Source organism: Pimephales promelas, chromosome 19 (genome assembly GCF_988280905.1).
Source record: "Pimephales promelas chromosome 19, fPimPro1.hap1.1, whole genome shotgun sequence".
Taxonomy (NCBI): Eukaryota; Metazoa; Chordata; class Actinopteri; order Cypriniformes; family Leuciscidae; genus Pimephales; species Pimephales promelas.
In genome coordinates, this window is record NC_142787.1 from 1,816,727 (window position 1) to 1,841,903 (window position 25,177).

Sequence of the window (25,177 nt, forward strand, 5' to 3'; positions counted from 1 at the left end):
CAGTGATTTCCAGGGCCAGCACAGGCTTCGTTTGCAGCAGGTTTACAGGATTGTGTTCGTTCTCTTCTGCAGGGTGGCCACGGGTACTTAAAATATTTTAATGTCTTAAATTAAAGGGATAGTTCACCCCAAAATGAAAAATCAGTAATTACTCTCCCTCATGTTGTTCAACCTTGTAAGACACTTGTTCATCTTCGGAACACAAAATAAGATATTTTTGATTAAATCTGAGAGCTGGATGCAACTATCTAATGAACCAATCACATGGCAGTTTCTTCAGTGCATTTAGGGTTGTGGTTTTGGTCAAGACAATCTCCTGAAACTCCTGTCAGTAATTACTCTCCCTTAGATATTACATGCACTTTTGTCTAAAATCAATTTAAGTTTTTGATGATTTGATGCATCAGGCTTTTAAGGTTTATCTTGTATATGATCACGTATGATATAAAAAGAATATGAAGCCCATACTTTGAGGAGACCTAAACTGAGCAACAAAATGCAGTTTCATACATTTATAATTGATATGACCAAGATTAAGATTCTAATAATGTCAATCTACTGTAACTGTTTAATACACTGAAAAGTGAACACTTGACCATTTTTTTGTTTTCACATGTTTATTTACTTTTTAATTTTTTTTTTTTTTTTTTTTGAGGAAACCCGTTGCTTTAAAATTTAGCAATGTGCAATTGTCAAGTTGGCATGAAATTAGTAAACCCATTGCCTTAAAATTAAGTAAATCTTTATTGAAAAATGTTAGTGAACGTGCCACACTGCCAATGATGACTTGGTGAGATATTTAAAATAAAATAAATTGATCAAAGCACTGTAACTTTAAAACAAATGAGTGCAATACAATGATTGACTGATGAATAAATCAACCTACCTCGAAACCGGATGGATCATATTTAATGCATTTTAACTTAAGTTTTCCAAGTTCCGTAAGAGGCTGTTTACACAATTTCAACTATAAAAACGTTAGTAATTAAGAGTTTTCCATTCATTTACATGACAATGTTTGAAAACGACACCGTTGTGTCCATGTAAGCTACAAAAACAGAAATTTGTTAATAGTAATAAAAGAAGTGAAGAGTGTTGCATAAAGCCAGAATGTCAAGCTATTGAATTGAATTAATCTCCTTAATTTGCTATAAAGTGAAAGGCTGTGAACATCCTTCAAGTGTGGCGATTGCACCGTTCCTTGTCTGCAGTTCACATTAAATAACAGCAGGAGGTATGGAAACAATAGGCTACTAACAACAAAAAATTTGTGTATATGGTTGAAAGATCTTCATTTTAGATCTTCAATGGGTAAATACTGCTTGTGGCATCATGGTACTTTACAATGTTTAAGTGTTTTATTCTGGTTTTCTCAACTTTAAAGGGATACTCCACCGTTTTATATATTATACTATGTTGTTCCCTTAAAAATAAACAAAATAAAACGTTGCACACACACACACGGTGGTAGGCTGATCACGCGCGCGCATGCGCAGTGGACTCGCCTCTGCAGAGCAGAGCATCTAACGACGCTTCCAAGGCAACGCGCGCGTGCATCTCCTCCGCGTCCGTCGCTCTACACACGGCGTGATGATGATGAGGATGATGCGCGTTAACGCCATGTAACGGTGAACAGCTCTTCGGAAACCACGACCGCGTAACAGAAGACCTAATCAACTACAATTATTCGTAAGTAAATGCCAATTACGCGCGTGTTTTCACATACATGTGTCCTAATGACTTGAAGGCAAGACTCGTAGATGTTACGGTGCTCTAGTATGGGCTTTAGAATATGCGGACAGATCGAAAATAATAATGACTGCTGCAATTTCATTCATTTCCCTCATAAATTCACCTATTATCGCATCACATGCCAGCACAGTGCTCTGGGGGATGACGTCATGCGCGACACCGTGTTATGGAGGATGAGTGACGTCATGGCAATCAACAGATCATGGAATTCTCGTGGAATTCTAAACTTGGAAATGAATTCTCTCTGCTAAAATGAAACTCATAGAGCTCAGGTTGTTTGATTGAGTTCACATTGTTGTCTTGGGTATATTTTAGACATTGTTGAGGGGATTTGCTCAATCAGAGGACTCTGTTTGTCTCATTTCAAGCTGAAAACACACAACATCAAAGCTTTGTGAAGCAGTCACGTGATGTCAGACTGATGCGTACACTTATTAATGACTCATTTATAGACTCATATTTGTTTGTTGGAATGTGATCCAGTATGAAACATAACTAAACCCCGCTGGATTGATTCACTCCTGAGCTGATGAGCATCTGAGAGCGCTCAATACAGCACTGTATTATCATTATAAATGTCAGTGTCTGAAAGACATCAGTGAAGAGTGCACAGAGTCTTCATCGTCTTTTATTTTATTGATAAATAAAGTTGTTTTGCCTGGGATTTGGAAATGAGGTATACTGTGGTTTTGTGGCCTAAATGGCATTTCCCCCTTTTCTAGAAGATCCCTTTATCCCTGCCCTGTTCCCACAGATCTGAGATGGGAGCGCTGAGCTTGATTACGTAAACTTGTGTTTCCACCAGTATAGCTGAGGCGTTGCCATGGTTTCCTCTCACAGGACTATAGAGACGGGCTGAGATTTACACTCGGGCGTGAGAGATGATTCAGCTGCGCACACACATCATCACTTTGGGTTTTTAAGTCTCCAGTAACAAATCCTGTTTTATTCCACATTCTAGAAGGCAGATGTAATATAGGATGCAATCCGTAATGCCACACTTTATTCTATATTCGCTTTTCAATTTGATTCACACATTTCTTAACATTTTTTTTTGTATTGATTCCATTGTGTATTCAGTTATGCATCTGTAACTCTTTGTCGGGTCTGTTCGTGGGATGACATCACATCAGACTCTAGAAACACACCAAATAATTTTCCTAATAGGATTTTAGCTAAAATCCTCATAAAATCCTCAGCACTCATAAAAGAGGCAAAAAGTACCAGGATGTGGACATGATATTGAGAACATGTCGGATGTAGATGTTCATACTAAATAGAACATACTTATTTAGCGGTCGTGAAGTACTTACTTAAATAAAGCAATTTTGCATCTAAAATACGTCTTATAGCCATCCAAACACAGCTTAGACCCCTAAAACAAGGCAATTTTTATAGACGTCTAATCCAAGAATAGACTACTTGTTTAATTTATTTGTTTATTATCTAATTCTTGGGATATGGTTTAAACGTCTGTAAAATTTTCGCTGACAGACCAAATTTTGCCTTGTTTTAGACGTCTGGGGTGCGTTTGGACGGCTATTGCAACGTTGTTGAGATCTCGCCTGAAACTTGTGAGTTTTGTATGTGGATGATGCAAACACTTTTTATGACATAATTCTAGACTGAATATTGTTGGAATGCCAATAGCAAATTCTTCTTTGAGTTGTGGTTGCTAGGCTCCTCAAACTAACAGATGTGTGTTTGGTTGGAATGAGATCACAGTGTGACGAGCGCCACAGATCGAGGTTCCCCTTCAGGGTGTCTATGTGCACATCTTGTTGGATGACTATCACAATTACAACAGGGTTCACAGCCTCAGGGAGCACTGTGCCCTATTTAAAACATACAATTATTTTATTTATTTATTTTTTTCATTTAATTTAATTTTTATTTTTTTTATTTTTTTGGGGGGGGCAAAACAGAAGAAAGCTGAGCCTGAAAATAGAGTATACGTTTAGAGTTGCATTACAAAGAGACTGTCTCTGACTAACAGACACAGCTCTCGCACTCAGCGGAGCATGAGAGGGCCTCGATGGTTGTCATGGAAATGGCCATAGGCTTCAAGCCAAACTGTCTGTCGGGGTGAACCCACCTGACATGAAGTGGCTATATGTATTGCTTATACATTTTGAGAAATGTTTTTTTTCATATGGAATTATATTATGCACACATTTGCACAAAATAAATGCAATTAATGCATATACATTTATTTTAATCTATGTATAAAGCATAATGTTTTATCTAAAATGTATTTGATATTGGAAGTGTGCTTTCCTACTTTTTGTAATCTATTTTTTATTTTGAACCATTAATTTTACAGTGTTTCAAATGTACACTTCTGGTAAAAAAAAAAATAATAATAATAATAATAATAATAATGATAACAATATTGATGCTGCTGCTGTTATTGATGCTGCTGCTGTTATTGTTGCTGCTGCTGTTATTGATGCTGCTGCTGTTATTGATGCTGCTGCTGTTATTGTTGCTGCTGCTGTTATTGATGCTGCTGCTGTTATTTTTGCTGATGCTGTTATTGATGCTGCTGCTGTTATTGTTGCTGCTGCTGTTATTGATGCTGCTGCTGTTATTGATGCTGCTGCTGTTATTGATGCTGCTGCTGTTATTGATGCTGCTGCAGTTATTGATGCTGCTGCAGTTATTGATGCTGCTGCTGTTATTGTTGCTGCTGCTGTTATTGATGCTGCTGCTGTTATTGATGCTGCTGCTGTTATTGATGCTGCTGCAGTTATTGATGCTGCTGCTGTTATTGATGCTGCTGCTGTTATTGATGCAGCTGCTGTTATTGATGCTGCTGCTGTTATTGATGCTGCTGCTGTTATTGATGCTGCTGCTGTTATTGATGCTGCTGCTGTTATTGATGCTGCTGCAGTTATTGATGCTGCTGCTGTTATTGATGCTGCTGCTGTTATTGATGCTGCTGCTGTTATTGATGCAGCTGCTGTTATTGTTGCTGCTGCTGTTATTGTTGCTGCTGCTGTTATTGATGCTGCTGCTGTTATTGATGCTGCTGCTGTTATTGATGCTGCTGCAGTTATTGTTGCTGCTGCTGTTATTGATGCTGCTGCTGTTATTGATGCTGCTGCTGTTATTGATGCTGCTGCAGTTATTGATGCTGCTGCTGTTATTGATGCTGCTGCTGTTATTGATGCAGCTGCTGTTATTGTGGCTGCTGCTGTTATTGATGCAGCTGCTGTTATTGATGCTGCTGCAGTTATTGATGCTGCTGCTGTTATTGATGCTGCTGCTGTTATTGATGCAGCTGCTGTTATTGTGGCTGCTGCTGTTATTGATGCAGCTGCTGTTATTGATGCTGCTGCTGTTATTGATGCTGCTGCTGTTATTGATGCAGCTGCTGTTATTGATGCTGCTGCAGTTATTGATGCAGCTGCTGTTATTGATGCTGCTGCTGTTATTGATGCTGCTGCTGTTATTGATGCTGCTGCTGTTATTGATGCTGCTGCTGTTATTGATGCTGCTGCTGTTATTGATGCTGCTGCAGTTATTGATGCTGCTGCAGTTATTGATGCAGCTGCTGTTATTGTGGCTGCTGCTGTTATTGATGCTGCTGCTGTTATTGATGCTGCTGCAGTTATTGATGCTGCTGCTGTTATTGATGATGCTGCTGTTATTGATGCTGCTGCTGTTATTGATGCAGCTGCTGTTATTGATGCTGCTGCTGTTATTGATGCTGCTGCTGTTATTGATGCAGCTGCTGTTATTGATGCTGCTGCAGTTATTGATGCTGCTGCTGTTATTGATGCTGCTGCTGTTGTTGATGCTGCTGCTGTTATTGTTGCTGCTGCTGTTATTGTTGCTGCTGCAGTTATTGATGCAGCTGCTGTTATTGATGCTGCTGCTGTTATTGATGCTGCTGCTGTTATTGTGGCTGCTGCTGTTATTGATGCAGCTGCTGTTATTGATGCTGCTGCTGTTATTGTTGCTGCTGCAGTTATTGATGCAGCTGCTGTTATTGATGCTGCTGCTGTTATTGATGCTGCTGCTGTTATTGTTGCTGCTGCAGTTATTGATGCAGCTGCTGTTATTGATGCTGCTGCTGTTATTGATGCTGCTGCTGTTATTGATGCTGCTGCTGTTATTGATGCTGCTGCAGTTATTGATGCTGCTGCTGTTATTGATGCTGCTGCTGTTGTTGATGCTGCTGCTGTTATTGTTGCTGCTGCTGTTATTGTTGCTGCTGCAGTTATTGATGCAGCTGCTGTTATTGATGCTGCTGCTGTTATTGATGCTGCTGCTGTTATTGTGGCTGCTGCTGTTATTGATGCAGCTGCTGTTATTGATGCTGCTGCTGTTATTGTTGCTGCTGCAGTTATTGATGCAGCTGCTGTTATTGATGCTGCTGCTGTTATTGATGCTGCTGCTGTTATTGTTGCTGCTGCAGTTATTGATGCAGCTGCTGTTATTGATGCTGCTGCTGTTATTGATGCTGCTGCTGTTATTGATGCTGCTGCAGTTATTGATGCAGCTGCTGTTATTGATGCAGCTGCTGTTATTGATGCTGCTGCTGTTATTGATGCTGCTGCTGTTATTGATGCTGCTGCTGTTATTGTGGCTGCTGCTGTTATTGTTGCTGCTGCAGTTATTGATGCAGCTGCTGTTATTGATGCTGCTGCTGTTATTGATGCTGCTGCTGTTATTGATGCAGCTGCTGTTATTGATGCTGCTGCAGTTATTGATGCTGCTGCTGTTATTGATGCTGCTGCAGTTATTGATGCTGCTGCTGTTATTGATGCAGCTGCTGTTATTGTGGCTGCTGCTGTTATTGATGCAGCTGCTGTTATTGATGCTGCTGCAGTTATTGATGCTGCTGCTGTTATTGATGCTGCTGCTGTTATTGATGCTGCTGCTGTTATTGATGCTGCTGCAGTTATTGATGCTGCTGCAGTTATTGATGCAGCTGCTGTTATTGTGGCTGCTGCTGTTATTGATGCTGCTGCTGTTATTGATGCTGCTGCAGTTATTGATGCTGCTGCTGTTATTGATGCTGCTGCTGTTATTGATGCTGCTGCTGTTATTGATGCAGCTGCTGTTATTGATGCTGCTGCTGTTATTGATGCTGCTGCTGTTATTGATGCAGCTGCTGTTATTGATGCTGCTGCAGTTATTGATGCTGCTGCTGTTATTGATGCTGCTGCTGTTGTTGATGCTGCTGCTGTTATTGTGGCTGCTGCTGTTATTGTTGCTGCTGCAGTTATTGATGCAGCTGCTGTTATTGATGCTGCTGCTGTTATTGATGCTGCTGCTGTTATTGATGCTGCTGCTGTTATTGTGGCTGCTGCTGTTATTGTTGCTGCTGCAGTTATTGATGCAGCTGCTGTTATTGATGCTGCTGCTGTTATTGTGGCTGCTGCAGTTATTGATGCTGCTGCTGTTATTGATTCTGCTGCTGTTATTGTGGCTGCTGCTGTTATTGATGCTGCTGCTGTTATTGATGCTGCTGCTGTTATTGATGCTGCTGCAGTTATTGAGGCTGCTGATGTTGCTGATGCTGCTGTTATTGTGGCTTCTGCTGTTATTGATGCTGCTGCTGTTATTGATGCTGCTGCTGTTATTGTTGCTGCTGTTGTTATTTATGCTGCTGCTGTTATTGTTGCTGCTGATGTTGCTGCAGTTATTGATGCTGCTGCAGTTATTAATGCTGCTGCAGTTATTGATGCTGCTGCTGTTATTGATTCTGCTGCTGTTATTGTGGCTGTTGCTGTTATTGATGCTGCTGCAGTTATTGATGCTGCTGCTGTTATTGATGCTGCTGCTGTTATTGTGGCTGCTGCTGTTATTGATGCTGCTGCTGTTATTGATGCTGCTGCAGTTATTGTGGCTGCTGCAGTTATTGAGGCTGCTGATGTTGCTGATGCTGCTGCTGTTAATGATGCTGCTGCTGTTATTGTGGCTTCTGCTGTTATTGATGCTGCTGCTGTTATTGTTGCTGCTGCTGTTATTGTGGCTTTTGCTGTTATTGATGCTGCTGAAGTTATTGATGCAGCTGCTGTTATTGATGCTGCTGCAGTTATTGATGCTGCTGCTGTTATTGATGCTGCTGCTGTTATTGATGCTGCTGCTGTTATTGTGGCTGCTGCTGTTATTGCTGCAATTGCTACAGCAAATGCTGACCAGTATTTAAAGGTTGGGCAGTGAGCTCATTGGCTACTTATGCAGCAGGAACAGCATCAGCTGTGCCTTATAGAGAATGATGTGATTGCAAGAAGATTGAGTTAAGGACCTTTCAGTCTGCCCCATCTATTTTCATGACAGAACTTTGTAACTCTACCACAGAAAAGTATGGAGACCTTTTTAGCTGCTGGTATTGGAGAGCTGCTTCACTGTGAAAAGTAATTGAATCCTTTGGTGTAGGAATATTGCAGAATGGGTTGCTTCCAAATGAAAAGTCGTTATCTAAAGTGGAATGATCAGATGTTATTTTTCAACGAGACAATGTTACTACACACACTGCAAAGGAGTGGCTTGAGAACCAGTCCATCGGGCTCATGTTTTGGCCTGGTGGTCAGAGTCCAGATTTAAAACCTATAGTGAATATTTGGTCTCACATTAAACTCAAATGAACTGGGAGACATTTCATTGCTACTCGTGAACTGTTTGAAGCTAGTAACTTTGAGTGGAACAACACTGTCTGAAAGTTGTCAGACTATTCCATGCTAAGTTACTTTATCTACAATATTTGTGCAATTCCTGCTAATTTTCTGAACAGTGATTTGTGATTGAAATAGCACTAACTATTTTGGCTTGGCCCATGTTATTTGTTTACTTTGGAGTGTATTTTGACAACAACAAAAAAAAGTATTTGGCTGCATGTGTTTGAGAAATATTTTCCTTTGAAATCTCAGCCGAAAGTGAAAATGCCGTTTGCTCGGCCGATCATGTGCCCCAGTACAGTAGTGCATCAAGTGTCTTTCTGAAAGACATAACAGGATCTGATTCACAAATGGATTTTCTAATGTAAAGATAAGGTACTATCTGTAAAACCTTTCTCTGCAGCTACAAAATATGCGAAACACTGAATCCATGTGCAACAGTAGGCATTAATGGGCTTATTCAAAACACTGGCTTTTGAGACATTGATTAGGACATTTTTTAGGACATCATCAGTCAAAATGGCTAACAATACTTCAATGCTTTAGATTACCTACATATGATCTCTCAACGGGCGTGGAATGTGTTTACAGAGATCGACTTTTATAATTGTGTGCATCCATGTCAGCACAATAAGATAAATGTTTTTTCTTCTTCATTGATTTGGACATGTATTAGAATTGGCTTTATTATGCATTATGCTAAAAGCCCTACTATAGCACACTTATGCTTATTTAATTATTTATAACATTTCACAGGCTTACATTATGCTGTTAATTTTGTGATCCGGCTTGATTTATAAATGGGACTTATCTGCCGGTGCACATGACCCTTATTGGTTCAGTAAATGTAACTTTTCGATGATATGCCAGTCTGTAATCAACAACCCACTTACCGTCTGTTTGTTTGTTTGCATCAAGTCAGACAATATCTCCTTGTGATTCTTATTGGCTCAATAATTAATGTAGTGTTGTTTTTCTATTTATTTGTATAGTTATGCTGTATTTAATCTAGTGTTGTGTATTCTTACAATCCCAATCCAAATTTAAATTATTGAGCCAGTAAATGTAAAGCCTGGTGTATGTTTGCTAATACTCACCTATAGTGCAAGTTGTCTCTTCATTTACAATTATGACTAAATATATTTTGCAAAATGAATAATGAATCATGGCAAAAATAATTAGCTGAATTTATATATTGGCTGTAAATATTGGCTGACAAATGTCAGGGATAAATGAGATATGGTAATCATATAAATATATACTCTATATTAATGTATATCAGTATACTACTTTTAAGCACAACAAAATATAAGTAAAACATAATTATTAAAATTTTTTATTTAAAGTAAAACTTTAATTTGACATTATTACAAAGTGCACTTTTAAAAAGGTGTCATGAAAGTGGTGTCTTTAAGGACACTTAAGTGGCCTTTGATTTTGTTAATGCTGCTAAATTTTATATATGCTTTTTAAGATTTGAAATGCACATTCAATACAGTTAAGCTTTTCTTTTGCACAAGAGACACCATATACAATTATTGATGGCAACTCATTCTTTGACAATCAAAAACATTTAGAAAAACATTTTACAAAAAGCAAGAGCAACGTAATCAATCCTGGGGGAACTGGCATCTGTGGGATGAAAACTGTAGGCAGTGCAATAAATGACAATCTAGATTAATATTGTAAGGGTTTTTGTTTAGTTTCATTGTGTTTTAGTTTGGTTTTCCCAGTTCTCATTCAGTATTTGTTGTCATGGTTACTGATTGCTTTGTGCACCTGTTTCTTGTTCAGTTCGTTTTCTCCTGTCTGTTAAGGGAACGTTTACACGACAAGTTGATAACACTAAAAACAGAAACGTTTTTTCTTTGTTTTTTTTCGCTTAGAGACGAAAACATTGTCAAAACAATCAAAAACAATTGTTTTTGATTGTTTATGCCAGGCCAGTAGTTGGCAATGTCACTTTGTAAAGAAACAGTACGCGTGTATAGACTGAACATATAATACTCATGCACAAGATCTCACCGTTTTCACAAATTCGCTTTTTTGTAGATAATAACGGTATCATTTTCAAAAACATCTGCAATCTTTGATTGCTACTTAGAAAGCATCTTGAGTTAAACAGCCCTATATTTAACAAAGACCAGAACCGGAAGAGATGCAGTCCTCAGCATTTCATAATTTAAACAAATGAAGGAGTCTGTATAGTGTGAGACTGGATGTTTTACTGAATAATTCAGGACATTTTCTCTCAGGACAGAATACAAAATGACTGTTGAGAAACTGATCCAGTTGTTCTCAGCTCTGGGCTGGTGTGTGAAGGGGAGCATCATTATACTGTCAGTAAGGTTGATTCAGCAGTTTAAAGGGTTATTCCCCGCTGGCAAAATGTGCTTTTAATAAAGCTTGGCTAGTGTAGAAAGGCTCAAACTAATTTGAAATCAGTGCTACCTGAGAAAACAGAGGGAAAAGGCTGTTTTCTTCCCTTTCGCCAAATAGGTAGGAAAACTTCAACACCCATAATGCACTGGGCTTGTGCTGTCCAAGGCCACGCCCTCCAGTCTGCTATTGATACGCTAACAAGAGTCAAACACCACCTTGCTTTAGTAGGAAATACTCTTTGCAAACTTTCAGGCGTAATGACATCGACTTGTATTGTTTGAGTAAACGTTTAGCGGGAGTGTGTTACTTTCGGTTTCCGGTGTCGTTTCAAGAGTCGTTAATATGGAGAGAATGCTGCGACGGACAATCTGTACATATATTTTACATGAAAATATGCATGTATTGGCTGTTAGTGAATGAGACCCTGTGTTATATTATGTGTGTTCCCAGGACTGATATATTTAATATGTAATCCGATTTTATTTTAGACCCCTGTTGTGAAAATAAAGTTTTTAATGTTGTTTATGTGTCTATGTGGTGTTTTTAATATGCTTTAAGACAAACCATGTGTAAATTCATAAGTCGACAGTATTTTCTCGCTGAAAATGAAATCGCTGGTGTCACAAATGACCTTGTAACCAATCAGATCAACGTGTGATCGTCAACCAGTGGAGGCGGGGCTCATTTGCATATACATAGAACCGCAAAAAAGTTTAAATATGTAATTTTGGTGATCAAAGATGAGTTTTATAATGAATGATTGACTACAGCGGGACTTTAAGTACTTTGAAAGACTGTAGGATTGGAGGTCTAAACATTATCTAGAGTTTGCTGTGACCATGTTGTGTAAAATCCCTTGTGTGTCCTCTCACAGGTCAGTGTTAGCAGTCGAGGACAGCCATGCCTCTTGTGAAGAGGACCATCGAGCCCAAGCACCTGTGTCGGGGCGCGCTGCCTGACGGGGTGACCAACGAGCTGGAGTGTGTCACCAACAGCACACTGGCGGCCATCATCAAACAGCTGGGAGGACTCAGTACGTTTGCTCACTTCTACTGTTGACCCACAGACATTTTTAACCCTTCAATTATCACATCGTAAAGGTCTGATGTTGAATTAAATAAATATGCACTGAGGAGCTGCTCAATCCACAGTAAATGCTGCTCCACACAAACTTCATCTGAGGTGGAGTCGTTTTAATGTGTATTTGTGAACAAACAAGCTTTATGTACTTGTGATGAGAATCTCTCCCTGTGGTTTTCTGTCAAAATAGCCATTTCATTGTTCAACATTTGAAACAGCCATAATATTAGTACTGTAATTTTACTGTTAGAATGTATATAGTGGGCAAAAGTGATATTTGTTTTTAATGGCCGCACAAAATATGAGGTACTTTTTTATATATTTATTTTAAATATGAAGAACAAAACACTAAACTTGGTTAAGGTATTCATCTGATCTGACAAAATTATTTGGTTAAAAAAAGGGAAACTACAGCTACAGGCTTTATTTTACTTTGGGAAAAAAAATGCATAGAAAAACAATAAGCTGACGGGACAAAGAATACATATCAGTTAATAATATTTCATTTGTTTCTTTCAATGCATTACTATCACAGATAAACCAATCAACTACATAATTTGACTACAAAATCTGTAATCTTTAATATTTTTAATAATATTGGAATAAAGAGTATGTCAATTTTACTAGGCTGGACATAATAAATAAATAAATAATAAATATATTATTTATATTATACATTTTACAAATATATATATATATATATATTATATATTTTGAAATAAATTCTCAATATTTATTTATTTTATTTTGAGATAAATGTTAAAATAGTTCTACAAATATAGGCTAATAATCTTATTTTGTTTTATAGTATTATTCTATAATAATTGTAATAATAATACAGTTTTATTGTTAACAATTATAATAATATGTGATTATAGTAATATATATAGTAATTTTAATAGTAATTTTTATAATATATTATTATAGTTATATCGCCATATTGATGTATAATCACAACTTTACAGCTAAATAGTGCAGTCCGACATGCAAACACAGAAAACCTGGAATTCCTTTCAAAATCACATTTTAAATCGCAATCATTATTAGAAAAATTACAATTCGATTTTCTCGCTAAATCGTGCCGCCCTATTTATTTATTTTTTTGCTTGTTCTTAATTATTTATTTAAAGGATGTGCCTTTAACATTTCCCACTCCAACATATTGATCATTTTTATAGTCACATTCAAGAAACGACATTAGAACGAGAAAAAATGTCGATTTCTCCGCATTGTGTCTCTTATTAATAAATGATGTTGTACATAAATTCCTGTGTTTGCCTTATTCTACAATATGTGTGTATGCATTCAGGTCGACACGCAGAGGACATCTTCGGCGAGCTGTTTAATGAGGCCAACAGCTTCTGCGTGCGCATGAACGGTTTGCAGGAGCGTGTGGACCTGCTGGCGGTGAAGGTCACGCAACTGGACTCCACCGTGGAGGAGGGTGCGTACGAGTCGAGCATTCACAGAAACTGACCCACTGATGACCCCATCCTGGAGAACAGCACGCTGGTGTCAGGCTGTATGTTGGCGCAGTACCAACTAATGCATTTTGTCAAAATGAATGCTTTTATAAGTTAAAGCAACACTATGTAAGATTTTTTTTACCTTATCATTATCATTTCAGTGGTTCATTAAGTCGTAACAGGGTGAAAGGTTATTCTGGATCCTATATCTGCTATAACCACGCTGTGCCAGATCGGGTCGCGTTTCTGTAGTTCTAACGAGACATAAGAAAACTACAAATTTGACTTGCTTTACGTCAATACAATAGTCATTATTTTGTTTTTCTTCGTTTGTGATGTTGCAATACGTCATTTTTATCATGAAATCATGCGACATACTCTAGCTCGTCTGTGGACATTGTTCATCCTAAAGCCGGTGCCGGATAAACAGCGTGTGTGTGTGTGTGACAGTAGGATGCGCAACGATAAATTATTTACGACAGCGGTAATGGACACTTCCACTTCCAACCTGTAGGGCGACCGCAGAGGAAAAGCTACTTGGTGTTGCTTTAAACACACATGAATGTTCATTCACTGTAAAAAGCGGCAAAACCGTATCGTTCATTTAAAGTGCATTTTTATATTGGTCTAGCTGAAAATCATGGATTAAACCTTCAGAACAGAATTTCAAATTTAAAAAAAATGAAAAGAAACAATTTCATTTGAATAGACAATAGAAAATAAAGAAAATATTCCTGTCACTCCCACACCAGACACACACACACACACACACACACACTAGACATGCGACAAAGCAGCCGGAGAAACTTTACTCTATTTATTTGGTTTATTGATATGACGAGACACACGGGCGCTACTTAACGCGAGTAAATGTAATTCGTTACTTTCCTCCTCTGGTGTTAGTCAGTGTTCAATTTAGTTTACTTGCTATAAATAAAAACAGGAATATTCCCTTCAAATGTCTATTCAAACGAAATTGTTTTATTTCAATTTTTATAGGGCATTTCAGAATGTTTGTAAACAATAGGCACCGCGATACTTCCGGGTGGCAGAACGCGAGTGGCTTCCATTGACTAACTGAAGAGATCCAGCCGGCAACTGAACAGTTACACAGTTAAAATCATTGTTGTTGATCAAAGTTGAATCTATGGCGAAAATATGTTGTGTTTGGGGTTGCGCCACCAGATATACAGCAAAAGGTGTAGATTTTTTTTATCGATTTCCTTCAGAAAAAAAGTAAATCTATCCAGCAGAACCTGTGGGTGAGGAGGTTAAAGCGAGTGGACGTCGTCAAAAGTGCATGTCGTCTTCTAATTATGAGCCTGAGCCCCATTTAAACCCAACCATTTTAATACGTGGGTCGTTATATAACTGACGTTCTCAACTAACTTAGTTATTTCTATTACTTTCTTGTTACGTTCTTTTGAGCGGTGAGTAAATGCTTCTTCATCGTAAATGCTTCTGATTGGCCAATGCGTTCAATAAATCAACACATATGTCTGTGATTGGCTACATCGCTCATCGCTGCAGTCACGTTATAAAAAGAAACTCGTGTAAGCCATGTAAGTCATTTCTATTTTGTTTTAGTTGTTCTTGTTGTTTTTCTGAAAACAGCTGATGAATACAAATGTATTCGTTTTTATTTGTTTTATTCATAGATATTTCTAGTTTCTCCCGCAATCCGCACACAGAGAGTGAATGCACTACTGCTCGCACTCGGCCACCAGATCTAGTCCCGCGCCGCCGGGAGTGCACGTCTCTAGATCAAAGAATCTAAGCTCTAATGATCATGTTAACTATGTCTGAATTTCCACCACGTCTGTTTTTGAATCAACTGTTGAAATGTAGATTAGGCTTCTGCCGGCGGTGTGTCTCCCTCCATGCAATTTACTAGTGTTGCCATAGGGACGCTTCGGCTTTTGCCACCCGGAAGAACGTCTATTATTGTTGTGACGTCATGGTGAATTGTCGTATTTAAATGGGGAATTCTGTTCTGAAGGTTTAATCCATGATTTTCAGCTAGACCAATATAAAAATGTAGGTTTTGTCATTTTTTATAGTGTACAATGAACGTTCATGTGTGCCTAACTTATAAATGCATTCATTCCGACAAAATGCATTAGTTTGTGAATAGACAACTACCCGATAAAATCTGAAAAAAACTGAAGCCAAAAACTGCCCACTTCAACAGGGAAAGGCCATCAACGGAGTTATGTCTCTTATATCCCAGTAATAGATTGGTGCTGGTGTTTGATGGTGTTTGATGGGTCTGTCTGCTTGCTCTCCAGTATCCTTACAGGACATCAACATGCGAAAAGCCTTCAAGAGTTCCACTATCCAGGACCAGCAGGTGGTGTCCCGAAACTCCATCCCGAACCCTGTGATGGAGGTGTACCAGCGCTCCGACAAACCCCCGCCTCTCAACATCCTCACGCCATACAGGTCAGTGCACGCTTCAGTCGGGACATGCACACAAACTGCACACCGCATCAAAAACAAGTCATTTTCAGATCATATTCACCTCAGAGTTAAACTTTTTTTACAGGTGAAACTCGAAAAATTTGAATGCCGTGCAAAAGTTCATTTATTTCAGTCATTCAACTTAAAATCTGAAACTAATATATTATATAGACTCATTACATGCAATGGTTTTTATAAGCTGTAATCCATAATCATCAAAATTATAACAAATAAAGGCTTGAAATATCTCACTTTGCATGCAACGAGTCTATATAATATATTCACCTGTATTTCTATATTTGTAGGACCTAATAGCCTACAGTATCAATCTTGTATATCATAAAGTACAATTTTGATTGTACAACATGATAGCATCTGTATAGTACATTTCATTTAAGCTTAACTAGATGAAATTTTAATTAATGGTTAAACACATGCATTACGGTTACGATAGCCCCTACTAAACACATTGCACAGAATTTATTAAAACTTTTATGTTTGAACATAAAATTGTCATTTTGGTGAACAGAATATATGTCATGTGTCTTGTCTTCTCTCTTGTCAATATTAGCATATGATAATCCAGAAGTCACTTTGGTAACCCTTTACTTAAAGCCCTTATGTATAACGCATTATTAAAGGAATTCATAATGTATATTATAATGCATTAATAATTAGTAATCAAAGTTAAAATGCATAATGTATTTTACAGATTCCCTGTTACATCTGAAATTGAATGTTCGTCATGTGTTTTAATACATTATACATTTAAATTTGCATTATACTATTATATGTAAATACTCATAATGCATTATATGATGGCATGAACAATTGTAAAAAATACATCATATAATGCATTATAAGGTGCATTACAAGGCATAATTAATGCATTAAATCACTTTTGTAATGCATTATACAAGTTTTAATCTATTAAGTTAAATGTTGGTTAATTTCTTGGTTTATTAAAAAATATATAAATAAAAAAGTACATGAAAGTGTCCTCCCCTCTCAGCTCTTTAGTTATGGTAATTGGTGGTAAAAACGTAATGGCTGTTAAAATAGACTTCATTCTCCTCGTGCTAAATAATTACAAATAAAATTGACTATAAAAACCAATGTTAAACAAAAGAATTTCATTTCTAAGTGTCGTGTTGTGTTGTCTTACAGGGATGACAAAAAAGACGGGCTCAAATTCTATACAGATCCATCCTACTTTTTTAATCTTTGGAAGGAAAAGATGCTGCAAGCGACAGAAAACAAGAGGAAGGAGAAACGCCGGCAGAAGGTGTGTGTGTGTGTGTGTGTGTGGCCAGAAACATGCTTTATATACTGTAAGTACACTAACACAGTCTTAATCCCTCGCCCAACACATTACTAAACTAAAAATCCATACTATTATGGTAAATGTTATATATTAATCGCACATTTTTTCAAACATTTTTGGAAATTACCACCACAACATCAGTCATTTTGATCGCAAAAATCACAAAAAAAAATCGTGAAATGCTGAAGGGACTGATAACAAAAGTCATTCTTCATACAGTTCCAGAGTCACACCTGTTATTAAATACAGTCGTCAATCCCAAACACTGACTGAGATAACTCTACTCCTCAAATATCCCTCATTTCTACCATTTCTAAATAGTATTCAGACTTATATAAACATTTCCTTTTTTTTCCGTCTTAGCAAGAGCAAAAACACTCAGAGGATCCCTCACGTGAGGTAAAGAAGGTCCGTAAAGCTCGTAACCGGCGTCAGGAGTGGAATATGATGGCGTACGATAAGGAGTTTCGTCCGGACACTCGTCTAACACCGTCTCCTTACCATGGCATGTCCTCTGAGGGATCTCTGTCTCCAGATCGGTGGGTACTACGGTCTGTTCTCTACAGTCAAGCAACTTTTGAAGAATGCAACATATTTACCAATAGTTCACCCAAAAATGAAAGTTCTGTCATTAATTACTCACCCTCGCGTCGTTCCAAACCCGTAAGACTTTCGTTCATGTTCTGAACACAAATGAAGATCTTTTTGATGAAATCTGAGAGCTTTCTGTCCCTCCGTTGACAGGCTACGCAACTACCACTTTGATGCTTAAAAACGTTTATAAAGAGATCGTAAAACTAATCCATATGAATTGAGTGGAAGAGACACGATTGCTTTATATATGATGAACAGATTTAATTTAGTCGTTCATTCATATAAACAATCATGTTTGAACTTCTGAGTTCAAAGCGTGTCAAGCTGGTTCGATTGCGCTTCTGTTTATGTTCACTGATCAATGTTTTTATGTGAATAAAAGCCCAAATCCAGTCTGTTCGTAATTTAACACGATCGAGTCTCTTAGGAAAATTTGGACTAAACCACTCAATTCATGTAGAGTAGTTTTACAATCTCTTTGTGAAAGTTTTGAAGTGGTAGTTGCATAGCCTGTCAATGGAGTGATTTCATCAAAAAGATCTTAAGATGAAAGGTGAGTTATGAAACGAAATGATGGTGAGTAATTAATGACAGAATTTTCCTTTTTGGGTGAACTGTCCCTTTAAATTAATAGTTTACCAGAAAAATGAATTGTCTCTTTGGCAGCTCTCATAAACTGATGGCTCTCTATCTTGCTCTGATCTGAAGCTAAATAAAGTTACTCGTTTGACTATTACTTACTCCATTTGACTTCATTAAAACTTCATTACAGCCAATGGAATGGCTGCCCATTCAATATGGTGCCCATTCATTCACTTGGAAGAGCAGGACATTATATTCGTCTGAAAGAAGGATGTTATATACACCTAGGATGACTTGATTTGACTAATTTAAAATTTTTGGGTGAACTATCCCTTTAAAGTAAATTCTATACTGAATAGCCATATAATAATACCTGTGTATTGTGTTGTTTGATTTAACGCAGATCTGGTATGTCAGACGAGCACTCGTACCCAGCGAGTCCGAACCACCCACCGGAGGCTGGCGGAGCAGGGGCTGATGGGAAAGACGGCGGCCCCACGCAGACTCAGTCCCTGGACCGAGCGCACCGGCCCCCGGGCTCCTCCGGTTCTGCTGGGGCCCGACAGCACTCTCTGGGACGCCTCCAGGTCCACCACGGGCCCCCAGTGCCAGAATCAGCTCTCAACGGGCCCCGGCCAACAGCTACGAAAGAATACAGGCATGTTACTTCTATTATTGGGGAGAAAACAACTAGCGGTGCTACTTTTATCATTCAAGTAATGTTGTGATGTCCAGATGTATTTTAATCAAGTCATTGTTTTTTTTTTTTTTTTTTTTGAGTAAGACTTTATTTTTACTGTAAGTGACTTTGCAAAAACATGTCAACTAACTAATATTTGCTCACACTGTATTTTGATGCTCCTCCAACAGACATTATACTGACTATAAGTAACTTTGCAACCACATGTCTGGCTTATTCTAACCTACAATACTCTACAATGAGAGTTAGTAGACATGTGGGTGCAACATAACTTATAGTCAGCAGAATGTGTTAAAGGGACCATCAAAATAAAGTGAAACTGGTTTTTGTAGTGTTTCATCTCTATGTGTGAAAAAGTAATAGTTCACCCAAAAAGGAAAGTTATTGTCAATATGTTCCTTCAGGTTCACTTATAATGTTAAAGAATTCCACACGAAACAAAATTAATTATTTTTAACCCTCATTCTGAGCCTTTTTTAAGGCGCGGCTCCTTTAAGAGTTGTCAGTAAACGCCACTGTTATGATTGGCTAACGTCTCTGCATAGGAAAAAGTCACAACACTTTACCGTTATGAAAACATTATCCATATAAAACCATAATTTACAGACAAAGCAAAGCATTATGAAATCATTTGTGATGAAGCTGCTGTCAGATTTAATGCAGTCGCTGCTTCATCTTTCCACAAAAGCTTCTTTGTGAACTCTCCATTACAAAATAAAAGGCTCTGGACAAACAGTGATGCGATCCTAGACGGCATTAAAATAAACCATCCACTTGTTTCCGATGCTGAGATCTATTGAAGTCTGAACAGAGACGCAAACCAGCTGTTTAAACTGGACGATCCGCATTTCTGCCGAGTCAGCGCAGAGACGACGACAATGTAAAGAGTGACATTACGGAGCGATTTTAATCATGTGAATATTTTCTAGAGATAAAAATTCCAGAGACAGCATATTCATTTTCATCAATTCTTGCACCAAACAACACAACAAGATGACATTTAATAATAATAAAAGTAATTTAAGCTCCTTATTATTTACCCGAATCTGTGCTTTTATTTGCTTTTGACGTGACGCTCACATCCAGTGTAGGCGCCAGTGGGCGGAGCCTACGATGAGATGATGAATAACTATTGGTCGATATCTTGCTCTGTTTTTGCCCAGATCCCGCAATATCAAAACAAGCAGTTTTTGGAGCTTCATTAAATGAACGCTTAGTTTTAATGAGGACGTATTATGCTGTGTAAACATTTCAATAAAGTGTACAAACATTTCAATAGTTATTTAGGTTTAAAATGACTGTGGGTAAGTAAACTACTCATCTTTATTTTTGGGTGAACTGTTATTTTTCAGGCAATAATAGGAATGACAAAAATATTTTTCAATAGTAGTCAACATTTAAAGTGGATCCTTTATACATGAATTTGGAACAATTTCCGGTCTTGTCCTAGGACAACTTTGATGAACTTTTTTGATCCACTTCAAATGTGGACTACAGTAGTTCCTTAAACATATTTCCCTTGTAATCACTTGTTTTAAGCTGTGTAAACATTTCAATAATTATTTAGGTTTAAGGAAACTGCTCATCTTTAACTGTTCATTTGAGGCAATAGTAGGAAATGACTTAAACAACTTTCCCTTGTAATCCCTTGACAGCGGCCATCAAATCCACGAGCACCTCGTCCCACCCGCCCCCCCGCCCCCTCCTCCCCTCATCCCTTCATCTCAGACTGCGTTCGACAGCACATCTGGCCCTCCATCGCTGGCTCCGGGGACAGTGATCTCCCTGTCACGGCCCTACAGCCCCTCTCCTCCACCGGCCCCCGCCTCGGCCTACACCGCCTCCCCGTCGCATGCTGTGATGGGCGGCCCACCGATGGCCCCGCCTCCCCCTCCACCGGGACCCCCCACCCACGCCCCGTCCCCGTCCCGAGGAACACACACACCTGGAGAGTCTACTCTTCCCAGAAAGGGCCAGGTGCCCCTCGTCCCCATCAGTGATGCCCGGAGCGACCTGCTGGCCGCCATCCGCAGAGGTCAGTACGCTAAGCATAATTCTCTGAATTTTTTTCTGTACAATCTACAAATCGGCCCCGATTCTAAAAGAAAGTACACCGCAGTAAAGGGGTGACACTCTACAACATCTAGAGTGCACAAAATTCACACCCACACACACACACACACATACAAACACACTTTTATACACATACACACCAATAAATTCACATTACAAAAAATCTGTTTTGAATTTTTAAAAATCACAGCTTCATCAGAATGTTACGAAACTTGGTGACATTTCTGGCATTAGGTAAATGAACACACAAAAAAATTGAGTTCATGATCCGAGCATGCTAAGTGGTCTTAAAAAAATTAGTCACAATTTTGGTCTTCGGTCAAAAATGACCCCCATAGGAAATGAATGGGAAATTGACAAAAACACAAAAATTCACCAAATTTTTTTTTCAATTTTTTTTTTTTCAGTATTATTCTACATAAAGTGTTATAATTGAATGTATTGCATTTTTTATACAAATTCTGAAAAAAATGGGTATAAAAATTTGCTTATAGCAACACAAGCTTCTCTTTCTAATCCAATGTTTGGCTGTAATTATAATGCAAAAACTAACACTTTATCACTATTTCTAAAAAAATTAATAAGAAATAGTTTTTGAGATTTTCTCAACTATATATTCAAATCCACCAAAAAAAAAAAAAAAAGTAAATGTGTTCATAAACATCTGGGGAATTCACATGCCTCTCCATAGAGAGCTGTGCATGCCATCTAGTGGTTACACCATCATTCTACTCTTTTTCTCTATACTGTAACTAGATGGTGCTAATTTTCTTAAAAAAAATGTTTTTCTGAAGGCCTAGACTCTATATTAAACTAAAATACTGCATTAATAATTAAAAAAATTATAATAATATATATTTAGAAATATTTTTTTTTTCAATGGCAAAAATAGACCATAAATATTGCATAAATATTAATAAATTCAATCAAATTGTCTCAAAAAACTAAATTAAAATGAATAAATATTATAGAACAAAAATACATTTTTTACTGGGATGGAGGAAGTTTCATTTTAGGTGTCCGGTCACTTCTGACCGGAAGGCCCCAGGACGTGACTCCTAAACGAAGACCATCAGAGGGTTAAAAGACGTCTAATAGCCGTCCAGCCTAGACGTCTTAAACAAGGCAAAATTTGGGCTGTGAAAATTTAATAGACGTCTCAACCATGTCCCAAGAATAGACTAGTTATTTAATTTCTTTGTTATCGTATTGATAACTAGTCTATTCTTGGGATATGGTTTAGACGTCTATTACATTTTCTAATAAATGACTGCGGATACACACACTGAGTGGCAGAAACACTGAGCGGCAGCATTAGTTTGCATTGTGAATGACAGGAAAAACACACAAAACACATCTAAAACGGAAAAGAGCTTTGAGATTGACTGTACAACTAGATTTGACCACAGACTGCTAAAGCTAAAAACAACTGGATCCGGGCAGAGAAAGCTGGATTTGCAGTTATCGTTTTGTGTCAAAATGCTGAATTTATTGTATTGACAACTCATCAATTAAATATTTACCATCAAATATTATGCATAATTGGATGTTTTTAAAATAACGCTGACAAAAAACAATATGGTGATATATATTACATTTATATGAGTCATCACATAGATTTAGACCTATATTGTATTTATATAAAGCATTGACAGGCAAATTTGCTTTATGTATTTCTTCAGCTCATATAAATGTCAAGAAACACGATCCTGGCTGCATATCGATATCCATGATCACTAGAAACAGGAGAAACTTGAAAAAATGTAATTTATTTCAGTCATTCAACTTAAAAGGTGAAACTAATATATCATATAGACTCATTACATGCGAAGTGAGATATTTCAAGCCTTTATTTGTTTTAATGTTGATGGCTTACAGCTTATGAAAACCCCAAATTCAAAATTAGAATATTGTGAAAAGGTTTTCATAAATGAACATTTGCACGATATTCTAATTTTTCGAGTTTCACCTGTATTTGGTAAGTTGTAAGGAACACTATATCAAGTCCAACCTTTAGTTGAAAGGGATAGTTCACTTTGAAATTAATTTTTGATATATTTTGGCTTGCCTCAAGTGTATATAAGATGTAGGTGTCTTTGATTCAATTTTGATATTTTTAGGTCAAACCGTTCGTGTCTGTCAGTCATATAATGGAGGTCTATGGTCACCACCTCAAAGAGCATGCACAGAGAAGTCCAAATTAAACATGATTCAATGACTTGTAAGTACACATTGATGGCCGAAGACACTTGTGTGAGAAAACGAACAGTATTTATATCGTTTTTACCTCTTGTAACCACATCCACAAAGCGTACGCGCCCTCAGATCAGATCAGTTGGACGTGGCTGTGGTTACAAGAGGTAAAAACGATATAAATACTGTTGGTTTTCTCACACAAACCGCTCGTTTCGTGTCTTCGGCCATCAATGTGTACTTACATTTACGAGTCATTAAATCATGTTTAATTTGGACTTTTCTGTGCATGCTCTTTGAGGTGGTGACCATAGACCTCCATTATATGACTGACAGACAAGAACAGTTTGACCTAAAAATATCAAAATTGAAAATACTGTGGAAACAAAGACACCTACATCTTGGATACACTTGAGGTAAGATAAAACATATCAAACATTAATTTCAAAGTGAACTATCCCTTTAAAATGATAATCATTCGTTTTTTGTGTTCCCCCATATGGCGAATTACGTCATAGCCCTAATGCACCCGTGTTTTCTAGAAACCTACTGTCCTAGGACGTAGGCATTATCTGTTATTGACTGTGATTTGTCCTCCAGGTATCCAGCTTCGTAAGGTGCAAGAGCAGCGAGAGCAGGAGGCCAAGAAAGAGCCCGTGGGGAATGACGTGGCCACCATTCTGTCCCGACGCATCGCAGTGGAGTACAGCGAGTCGGACGAGGACTCGGAGCCGGAGGAGAACGAGTGGTCCGACTGAGCCCGGGCCGGGGACAACTGCGAACACCAGCAGAACGCTGCTATTTTACATTCCTGCACACACACACACACACTCGTCCTCACACGCTCAGATGGTCCGTGGATGAGGCTACTGAGGAGATCACAAACTGAATTTGTGCAATGCAAAGTTGAAGGACACGAAATAGAGAGATGACAAAAGAGACACTTTCAGAAAACTGTGTTTCATAATTACAATGTAAATTCAACATGCTAGCTTTTGCAAGAGTTGCCAAGAAAATACTTATTGAGAAAAAAAGTATTCCTTCTGTGATTTTTGATTATCTTTTGATCTTTTGTTAGCCGTCCGGAGAATATAGTGAAATATCGATCCATATCTCGTGATACACAAAAACGATGTGGTATTAGCACATTTTAGGTTCAAATTATAGTGATATCTCAGGCGAGATGCCCTGAATACAGTATATGGACAATCAAATCATCACTATAGTAGATTGCTCTAATCAAAGTATGCGTTTAACTCTCCATTATCCAACATTTGTCTCTTTGTTCAGTCGTGGACAGTGTTGTGATGATTGATATGCCCCAGTTTAGCAGTGAGTGGATTTATCGATGCTTTCGTTATTTGCTTTTTCTTAATGTCTGAAGTGACCGATGGGGCCAATAATTTATTACTGCTCGCGGGTTAATAATAGTGTGTGTTTGTGTGTCGTGTGTGTGCTTAAATGTGTGACATCCGCTATCATTTGTGACAATACTCTGTACTGTATCATTAATGTGTTGTTCTATTGATTTTTGTAACACTGTTCAAAAGACGGAAATGGCATCTTATGTTTAAACTATCATGTTGTAGGAATAGAGTCTAAAATGCATGTATGAATAATAATTGAAATAAACTAAAAAATCTAATAAAATTGAGCTTTTTAGCTTTTTAGTCCACAAGGGCCTAGAGTAAGGGCCTACAAATGAACAATGAGTCAACTCGTTCATTTCGTTCGTTGAATGAACCAAATGACACGAAAAAAGATTCGTTCATTTTGATGAACAGGAGAGTCACGAACGCGCATCACAGAACAGAGCAATGCGACCATTTGAGCTTATAAAACTTAAACTTTGTTATTTATTTATTAAATGAGCGATCGTTTCGCTTGATAAGACCCTTATTCATCGTCTGGAGTCGTTTAAAGCCCTTTGAACAGTTTG

The 25,177-nt window shown here is 37.9% G+C and overlaps 1 protein-coding gene across 1 annotated transcript; it reads left to right on the forward strand.

Moving 5' to 3' along the window:
- Positions 1-1,513: 1,513 nt before the first annotated feature.
- On the forward strand, positions 1,514-24,888 carry LOC120473696 (actin-binding protein WASF3). Its single transcript, XM_039663677.2, has 9 exons — positions 1,514-1,689; positions 11,641-11,799; positions 13,156-13,290; positions 15,601-15,754; positions 16,940-17,057; positions 17,460-17,635; positions 18,676-18,930; positions 20,628-21,007; positions 23,839-24,888. The coding sequence occupies exons 2-9, from the start codon at positions 11,667-11,669 to the stop codon at positions 23,994-23,996; spliced, it is 1,509 nt and encodes a 502-aa protein (XP_039519611.2). The 5' UTR covers positions 1,514-1,689; positions 11,641-11,666; the 3' UTR covers positions 23,997-24,888.
- Positions 24,889-25,177: the final 289 nt, after the last annotated feature.

Coding starts and splice junctions, on each gene's coding strand:
- LOC120473696 (XM_039663677.2), top strand. CDS start 11,667: ATGCCTCTTGTGAAGAGGACCATCGAGCCCAAGCACCTGTGTCGGGGC. Junction 13,291..15,600: donor GGACTCCACCGTGGAGGAGG/GTGCGTACGAGT, acceptor CTTGCTCTCCAG/TATCCTTACAGGACATCAAC. Junction 15,755..16,939: donor AACATCCTCACGCCATACAG/GTCAGTGCACGC, acceptor GTTGTCTTACAG/GGATGACAAAAAAGACGGGC.